This window comes from Tachysurus vachellii, chromosome 19, assembly GCF_030014155.1.
Source record: "Tachysurus vachellii isolate PV-2020 chromosome 19, HZAU_Pvac_v1, whole genome shotgun sequence".
NCBI classification, from domain to species: Eukaryota; Metazoa; Chordata; class Actinopteri; order Siluriformes; family Bagridae; genus Tachysurus; species Tachysurus vachellii.
Window position 1 is genome coordinate 21,150,467 of NC_083478.1, and position 10,000 is coordinate 21,160,466.

A 10,000-nucleotide genomic window follows, 5' to 3' on the forward strand; every position below is an offset into this window, starting at 1 on the left:
TCGGTGTAATAGCTGACAGCAAGAAGAACATTATAACGAGTGTCGCCTCACCTTTTGTCTGCACTGTAACAGCATGATGAGTTCATCGCTAGCAGCTAAGTTCTTGTTGTATCTTATCATTAGCATGATACCCAGTATGGATGTCGAATGTGTGTGTGGAACCTGCAGTGATCTACACTGACGTGTTTCTACTTTCAGCTGTCTGTGACGTATCCTCACGTTTCTGTGCCATACAAAGCCCCTGATGCTGACTCATGGGGTGTGTAGCAGGGAGCTGTATTCCACCATGTGATCTGAACTGGACCTTATTCCAGCTCTGTCGTCTTAGGTCACACATGCCTGTGTCACTGGATACACAGAGCCATGCACTCACGCTCTAATATATGACGAGACAGTCATTTACCAAGAGACAGTGTGCTGAAAGGCTGCTCCTTCTCCTTACGTCATGTTTCCCTGACCGATTAAACACGTTCCCTAGATGGAGTGACCACACCGTATCCATGGATGTAACATAATCACGCTGTCGTTTCCTGCTGACAACTGTTTCTAAACTAAACGTGACCCTAAAACCTCGGCTGTCGTTTCCTTTTCCTCAGAAATTGCTCTTGTTTTAGTAAACAGTGCTTTTTTTTCTATCCCTCTAATTACTCGTTTAGGAAATATTGCGTATGAGTCCGTTTCTTGCTTTATGTAGTAATGGCAGCCATAATATTTTCCGATGGCCTGAAACCAAACTCGCTCTTTGGAAAGAACAGAGGCCTTGTTTCCTTATTGATCCGAGCATGTGACTCACGGCCTGAACCTGCCCTGTGTAAAAACATGCCCTGTGTAAAAACGTGCCCTGTGTAAAAACGTGCCCCGTGTAAAAACGTGCCCCGTGTAAAAACGTGCCCTGTGTAAAAAGATGTCTGGTGTTTGAAAAGCGTAGAGACCAGTCGTCCTGCTAAACATCCATGTCCTTGGGTGAGGATTGTTTTAAGATGTCTCAGAGCTTCTCCATGGTATCGGCGCCACTTTGGTGCAAATCTTCTTGCTTGCTTGTTTGGTGGAAACTTGCCTCCGATCCTCAGACGTGATCTTCGGGGTGTTAGAGTCATGTATCTCAACTGGAAAAAATGGAACAATTCCATATTTTCCCTGGAGGAAGTGACCAATGGAACTCTGAGGTTTAATGTAATTATAATTGCTCTTTCTGGCTGACATCGGTTTCCGTTCCTCTGTTTGTCGGTGGAAAAGGACTCGTCCGCGGCAAGCTGTACATTTGTAACAGAGATCTTGCACAAGCGAGATAAGAGAATTACATGTGTAACTTTGACACTCATCAGCAGGGAACAGGACGTCATTACGCTGGAGAAAAGTGGGACATTTTACAGATATAACAGCAGAAATGATGTCATTTCCTCCGTCAGATAGTTTACAGGAGTGTAAATGTCACCTCAGATGAGTTGCTGGTTTATCTTTTCTTAGATGAAGAACATTACATCGATGACACTGACATCATAACATAATGAAGATCAGGTGCTAAAGACAGATCAACGAGTCGGCTGCTCGTTAACGAAACAAATGTTTTTTTATGCATTTTTGTAGGATATGTAAATGAAACAGAGGCTCCGAGAAACCGCCTCATGCCACAAATACAGCTGTGTGTCATCTGCATAAAGATGAGAAGGAATGTTATTATAATTCACTTATATAATAAAAGGCCTCAGAATTGAACCCTGATGAATTCACAGTAAAAACAATCGAAGACAGTATAATGTACAGTAGCTAAGTGACATCTGCAAACTAGATTCAGGCTCGAAGAGTAAAGGACCCAGAATGGAGCCTTGAGGGATTCCACACAATGCCCATACAGTGTTTAGGATATCCACAGCATAATCTGATCACATCCTGTATAAACTCGGCCTTCACTTGTCTGGAACTCCGTGTGAGCATTTTCCCTAAAAGCATGTCAAAAATGATGCAAATATCATCCAGGCTACACAGAGGCGCTAATCCAGGCGCTAACGCTGGCCACGTCCAGAACATTTTCATCATCTCCGTTCAGCACATTTGTGTACTGAACCTGTGTAATTGTCAGGTATTTATTAATGTTTGAATGAAACCGCAGACTTTTGAGAGATGACTCAGAGCACCCAGATAAGTTAGCATTAGATGATTAGCCGTGTTGTGCAGAGGGTTTTGCTTTAAAGTAGATCCAAGTGGATTTACAAGACAAAAACAGATCACTAAAGCTACACACACACACACACACACACACACAGGGATGAATACATAAATCACATTTCTTTTTTTTTTACTCTTAACATTACACACTGTGTTAGCATGAATAAAACAGATGGCACAAATGAGACCAGTTTAAATAAAGAATAAGGAGAAATACGCTAGCGGAAGTCATGTCTTCGAAGGCCGTGATGATGTCCAGCTCTTCTCACGTCTCATTCTCTCTCTCTCAGTGTCTCTAAGTAGAGACCAGGTGTGTCTCACTTCTTTTTTTCCTTCCTTGAGGGAGGGCGAGAATCTACTGGAGGAATGGAAAAAGAGAGAGAGAGAGAGAAAGAGAGAGAGAGAGAGGGGTGAAGCGGAAAGACCTGTCTGAAATGGAAGAGCTGGTATGTGGGCCTTCAGGAATGTTTAGACCTGTCAGGATAATTGAGTGGATCTGGAACAAGGAAAGACAAACTTTGTTCCTGGGGTGCAGAGGAATGCACAGGGATGTCTGGAGAGCAAATTCCATCTCCAGTCAGACACACACACACACACACACACACACACACACACACACACTGCACTCCTGTGTCCTTCCACAGTAGATCCTGCCATTAGAGCCTGATTTGAAGCCTGAGATAATTGTGCTCTAATGATCGTGCTGTTCTTTTCTTTTATGATGCCACAAGGCTGCTGTTTTCTTTCGCTGATTGCCGAACCAGTCTATCAGTAGCGTAGCATCCTGCTATGTAGCCTAAAAATAATCAGACTCAGGAACATGTCTGGTAATGCTTTTTACCGGATCAGGCTGGATTTCTTTCCACATCTGAGGTTTTATTGGAAGCGAGCGGATATCCGTGCCCTCTGTTCCCAGTCGGTGGGATGCTTTAAGAGCTGGATGATGATCGCTGGCAGATTGGAAAGTGCAATCACATGCTACAATAACTGACCTGACAAACATCTCAAAAGTCTCGTGCTGATATACAGTCTGGTCAATGATCAGTTTGACACACTACATACAATATATCTAAAAGTATGTGCACCCTCGTGTGTTTCTTCTCCAAACTGTAACCGCAGAGTCTGAACACCTTTGGACTCGATCACAGACTGCACTCGAGACCTGACACACTCCTCACTCCTTAACGTTAAAGTCTTCCCAAAAGAACGGAGCTTAATCTAATGTTAAAGGCGTCATATGGAATGTAACGATTCCAGTGTTTTATCTGGTGTGTGTTCCCACATCGCTATCAGCGTTCCTGGGAAAGGCCTCTGAGTTACCCTGAGCAGGATAAAGCCGTTCCTAATGACGAATGGTTTTACCTCCAGATTATTAAACAGATTATTTACATATGCACACTTTCAGAATGAATAAATTACAATTAGATTAAAATATATGATGTGTTTAGTTAATAGCAGCTTGTAGTTATGGACCTACAGCATGAAGATGATGGAAATGATAAGTGACGTGACATACGACTAAGTACGGTGACCAGTACTCAGAATTCGTTCTCCGCATTTAACCCATCCAAAGTGCACACACACAGCAGTGAGCACACACACACACACACACCGTGAACACACACCCGGAGCAGTGGGCAGCCATTTATGCTGCGGCGCCCGGGGAGCAGTTGGGGGGTTCGGTGCCTTGCTCAAGGGCACCTCAGTCGTGGCCTGTCCGAGACTCAAACCCACAACCTTAGGGTTAAGAGTCAGACTCTCTAACCATTAGGCCACGACTTCCCCCCTAACCCACAACCCCCCCTCGATTCCCAGAGTAATGTACTGTAAATGTGAGGTGATGCTCTAATAACTATTGATGGTGGTTTAATGGAGCTGATGGACTTTAATGTGATGTGTGTAATGATCCTGTACATCAGGCTGTCAGAGAAGCTCTGATATAAAGAAGACATCGAGAAACTGGCAGACATTAAAATAGCCAAATGAATATCTAAGTATTCAGTTCATTAGATATGAAACACATCCTGAATGTGAACAGAATAAATCCAGTAGATTCGGATCTTAATGAGCCACGAGGAAAGGGAAGTGATGTTAGATGCTGATGAACAGTTATAGTTGTGTTGTTAATGTCTGATGTGAACTGGTTTGGTGAGTAAGGATCTGTAAGCGCGTCCACGTGAGAGTTTGTTGGTGCGCGTCACCGGGACGTTGTTACACGCCCACCGAGCGCGCGCGTCTGTCAGTTCGCGACAGGAAGCGACAGAAGACAACACAAATAAATAAACAGAACAGAGAAAGAAGCGCGTCGCTAAATTCTATAAAAACAACAACTAGACGTGTTTAAAAGCGACGTGGTGTTTCCGGTTGTGAGCGCAGAGCTGTATATCGGCCATGTCCGGGTTCATGTCGGACAGTTTCGGGACGTTCACACACGCCGTGGTGCGCGCGATGCCCGCGTCTTATACCGAGGGCGCGCTCCGGAGTGGCGCGGGGCAGGTGGACGCGGTGCGCGCGCAGCAGGAGCACGACCATTACGTCGACGTGCTACGGAACCGACTCGGTTTGGAGGTGCTCGAGCTTCCCGCCGACGAGAATCTGCCGGACTGCGTGTTCGTGGAGGACGCGGCGGTGGTGTGTGGAGACACCGCCCTGGTCACTAGACCCGGAGCTGAGAGCCGCCGCGGAGAGGTGAGGTGTAGGGTGGGTGTGGGTGGGTGTGTGTGTGTGTGTGGGTGGCTGTGTGTGTGTGTGTCTGTGGGTGGGTGGGTGTGAGGTGTACGGTGGGTGGGTGTGAGGTGTACAGTGTGTGAGTGTGTGGGTGTGTGTGTGTGTGTGTGTGTGTGTGTGTGTGTGTGTGTGTGTCTGTGGGTGGGTGGGTGGGTGGGTGTGAGGTGTACAGTGTGTGGGTGGGTGGGTGTGAGGTGTACAGTGTGTGTGTGGGTGTGAGGTGTACAGTGTGTGTGTGTGGGTGGGTGTGTGTGTGTGAGGTGTACAGTGTGTGGGTGGGTGGGTGTGAGGTGTACAGTGTGTGTGTGGGTGGGTGGGTGTGAGGTGTACAGTGTGTGGGTGGGTGGGTGTGAGGTGTACAGTGTGTGTGTGTGTGTGAGGTGTACAGTGTGTGAGGTGTACAGTGTGTGAGGTGTACAGTGTGTGAGGTGTGTGTGAGGTGTGTATGTGAGGTGTACAGTGTGTGAGGTGTAGGTGTACAGTGTGTGAGGTGTGTATGTGAGGTGTACAGTGTGTGAGGTGTAGGTGTACAGTGTGTGAGGTGTGTGTGAGGTGTGTATGTGAGGTGTACAGTGTGTGAGGTGTACAGTGTGTGAGGTGTACAGTGTGTGAGCATCGGGGGGGTTGGGTTCCTTAAAGTTACTGACTGCACGAGTATTTCTCTGAACTGCTTCTGTGTCTCTCTCTGTCTCTCTCTGTCTCTCTGTGTATCTCTCTCTCTCTCTCTCTCTCTCTCTCTCTGTCCCCCTGTTTCCCATTGTCTTTCTCCTACCTGTCCTTGTCCACCTGTCTTCACCTTCACTCCCTCTGTTCACGACTCACTCAGATCTCAAATCACTAAGAGTCTTAGAGCAACAGCTGAACAGGTTAATGAGCTGGTTTTAATGGTGTTGATGGTGGTGATGATGATGGTGTGTGTGTGTGTGAGAGTGTGTGTGTGTGTGTGTGTGTGTGTGTGTGTGTGTGCGCGTGTAATCCAGAATCAGAAACTTTCTGCACCTGAAGATCTTTGTATCTGTTCCTTGGTGTGATGCTAACACAATTACACACTAGTACTAACACTGTACTAGTCTGTTGATCACACAGTTACATTAACACTACAGTGTACAGTGTTAATGTATGTACTTTAAAGAGTCACCAACAACTGGAACCATATTACTTGTGTGTGTCAACACACTTGGGCAATAAACCTGATTCAGATTCAGATTCACACTTGCCCCGCCCCAGGGGTGTGTCTCACCTTTCACACTTGCCCCGCCCCCAGGGGTGTGTCTCACCTTTCACACTTGCCCCGCCCCCAGGGGTGTGTCTTACCTAACAGTTACGTCTCATTAGCAGTAAACATGGTTATAAAGTTCAGACTGAAGGCTTGATGTAGCACAAACACTGTTGGTTGTGACACATTAAACGTTGACCGTTGGACTTGGACTTGTGTGTTCTTTAGTTACTGATGAACAGCCTGATATGGTTTTGGACTGAAGTTTGGCACAAACCTCATGATGAAGCCACGCCTTTCTCCATGTATACAGTGCCTTGCAAAAGTATTCACACCCACTGAACTTTTCCACATTTTGTCACGTCATGACCACAAATTATTGGGATCTTATGAAACAGACCGAAAGAAAGCGGCACATGATTGTGAAGTGGGATGAAAATTATAAACGGTGTCCAAATATTTTTTACAAATAAATATCTGAAAAGTTTGGTGTGCATTTATATTCATCCCCCTTTACCCTGATACCCCTAACTAACATCCAGTGAACCTGCCTTCAGAAGTCACCTAATGAGTAAAGAGTCACCTGTGTGTCATTTAATCTCAGTATAAATACAGCTGTTCTGTGAAGCCCTCAGAAGTGTGTTAGAGAACATTAGTGAAGACCAAAGAACACACCAGACAGGTCAGGGATAAAGTTGTGGAGAAGTTTAAAGCCGGTTTATGGTTATAAATTAATATCCCAAGCCTCGAACATCTCACGGAGCATGATGTACGATCCGTCATCCTGAAATGGAAAGATTACGGCACGACTGCAAGCCTACCAAGACACGGACGTCCACCTAAACTGAGGCCGTGTGAGGAGAACATTAATCAGAGAAGCAGCCAAGAGGCCCATGGTAACTCTGGAGGAGCTGCTCCACAGCTCAGGTGGGAGAATCTGTCCACAGGACAACTATTAGTCGTGCACTCCACAGATCTGCTCTTTATGGAGAAGAAAGCCGTTGTTGAAAGAAAGCCAGAAGAAATCCCATGTGGAGGACACAGCAAGCATGTGGGGGGGACACAGCAAGCCATGTGGGGGGGACACAACAAGCCATGTGGGGGGGACACAGCAAGCCATGTGGGGGGACACAGCAAGCATGTGGGGGGGACACAGCAAGCCATGTGGGGGGGACACAACAAGCCATGTGGGGGGGACACAGCAAGCCATGTGGGGGGACACAGCAAGCATGTGGGGGGGACACAGCAAGCCATGTTGGGGACACAACAAGCCATGTGGGGGGGACACAGCAAGCCATGTGGGGGGGACACAGCAAGCCATGTGGGGGGGACACAGCAAGCCATGTGGGGGACACAGCAAGCATGTGGGGGACACAGCAAGCCATGTGGGAGAAGGTGCTCTGGTCAGATGAGACCAAAATAAAGCACAAATTCAGACTGTGCACAAGTTCCAGCGCTAAACAAACGTCTTCATTTTACACAAAAATTCTGATTAGATTCATTCATTTATTCCAGAAAAGATTTTTTTAAAACTACGATCCGTAACGTTCTGTGACACAGAGGCAGGCTTTCACTTTTATCTCTGCTAAGTGCCAAAAAGACGAATAATAACCGTCTGTGCTCAGGTTTCGTCACCGTTTTGGACCTCGCGTGGTTTTTTCAGCTCCGTGACGTCTGCACGTAAACCCCTTGGTGACTTATGGATGTTTTCTAGCTTTGTTGCTGTGCCTTGGAGGAAATAGCGCAGCTTGTTTTTCTGACAGGAAGCGTAAGGGTTCCTCTGGTGTTTGTGGAACTGAGGTGAGGAAAACATTCCTCTGTCACTATTCACAGGACCCGAGGAGCAGATCTGCAATTTCACCACCGGTTTCTGAGATTTATCGTCCGGAGAAATAACATCCGGTGTCGAGCCGCCGTTACAGAAGGATGTGAGACCGGAGGAACCAGATCTTTAGGAGAAGAACGATCAAAAAGTTCAAATCCTTATAAAAGCTGATGATGTTATTGGAGCAGAGAGACAGTTTGTGGCTGTGTTGAAGGTCCCACGGAGCTGCTGCTGAGTTCTGGACTCTGATTGGTCCTCGGGTGTTGACGAAGTCCAACCGTAGCGCACGTTTATATTAAAGGTGCGGTGCACGAAGTTGACATATGAAATCACTAAAACAAACACGCCCCTAACCCAAATGGGTGTCACCCCTGTTTTCATAGCTCCGCCCCACACATACATACGTAACCCAGGCAACTATTATGGCGGAACCCTCTGGGGGCAGCTGGCCGAGGGGATATTTTTATCAGTAAATGAACACAATGAGTAATACTATGGTAATACAAATGTGTTTTTGTAGTACTGTGTGTTGTAGCGTGAAAGGTTTAGCTCCGTTTCACGCGGAAGACGACGTTCGACACCTAGAACCCGAGGCAGAGGTAACGGCAGGTATCCGCCATGTCAGTGTTTCATTCACTTTCTGCTGATGTCACACATGCGCACTGAACACTTCCTCCGCCGCATATTGACAAGACACGCCCCTTTCTGCTCATTGGCTACACGTTTGTTTTGTTAGTCGGTCCGACTCAAGCATTTCTCAAACAAATTCCTGAACCGAATAAAAAAAACGAGTCAGCTAGCGTCTAGCGGCACTGAGGAAGAAAGAAGGCACTAAATTCTACCTCGTTTACGTGATTCACCAAAACACACAGACTGGAATTTGGAATTGTTTCCTTTTTCCAAAGAAAGTCATCCCTCTGGATTTGACCCTCACTGGCTCTGGTATGAAGGTATTTTCCTAATTGCAGAAAACTGATACAAAAAAAATCTGCTAACATTGTTGGACCATGAAGCTGAAATTCTTCCGCTCGCGTGAACGTCGTGTTCCTGAGCTGTGACGCCAGTTCGCCATGTAGATTCCTGAGGAAAATCTCTTTGGATTCGACTCGGCGCTTCTGAAGCCGAACCGTCTGAGCGGGTGGAAGACAAACGGCCTGCGTCACACACGCGGACCTGCTTACGTAGTGTCTGAGCAGGTCTCCAGTAGGAAGTGTGTGTGTACATTAAATGACTCCACTGTAACATATCGTTCATAGGCTGTTCAACTCACACACACACTCACACACACTCACACACACACACACACACACACACACACACACACACACACACACACACACACACACACACTCCAGGCCTGGAATTTGGAATTAGTATCTTCTTTCCTACAGACAACAGAAGGAAGTCCTTACCTGGGTTGGGTTTCTGTTATCAGAGTGGCGTTAATTACAGAGTCAAGATGGACGATTCTCTTAAATCAGAAACTGTGACTCGTGTGTGTGTGTGTGTGTGTGTGTGTGTAAAAGCGAGAGTGTATTTATCCCGTTCGAGCTACCGTCGTTTCCACCGTCTGCGCCACATTCCTGCTCTCTAACCTCCCTGGATTCGTACCAGGACTCCAGACTAAACAAAAGTGTGTGTGATGTGCAGAACATGTGCTGATGACCTCACTAGTGGAGGTACAGCTGTTTAACAAATTAACGGAAAAAGCAGGGTGCTAGCGAGGTGAACTCCGGTACCCTGCTGGTGGTGGCGGACTTATCGTAGCAAAGACCACGCCCACCCGGATAGAAATATTCCGTCATAAAATCGATATCAGCGTCTCGGATTAATTCCTTCGCTACTGTTTTATGTGGCCAGGACTGCTAGCACAGCTGCACACACACACACACACACACACACACACACACACACACACATAGGGAATGTAGCGTGTACACTCTGCCGCAGTCTCTGCTGTTTAGTATAGAGCAGCTCACTGTTAAGCAGCAGCAGAAGGTCGTGGGGTCGATGCAGCGTCCCTGCTGGGGGCTCGGACACTTCCTCCAGGTTCATGTCGTTTCTCA

General features: G+C 46.8%; 1 protein-coding gene across 2 annotated transcripts in view; it reads left to right on the top strand.

Annotated features, from left to right (window-relative positions):
* Positions 1-10,000, top strand: part of ddah1 (dimethylarginine dimethylaminohydrolase 1) — a 40,768-nt gene that overhangs the window by 662 nt on the left and 30,106 nt on the right. The window contains exon 1 of one of the 2 annotated variants that reach the window (XM_060893758.1): positions 4,358-4,854. The exons of the other annotated variant lie outside the window; for it this stretch is intronic. Within the exon in view, the coding sequence (XP_060749741.1) occupies positions 4,558-4,854 (297 nt within the window). The 5' untranslated portion in view covers positions 4,358-4,557. Of the gene's footprint in view, positions 1-4,357; positions 4,855-10,000 lie in introns of those variants that run through there. 2 annotated transcript variants of the gene reach the window in all.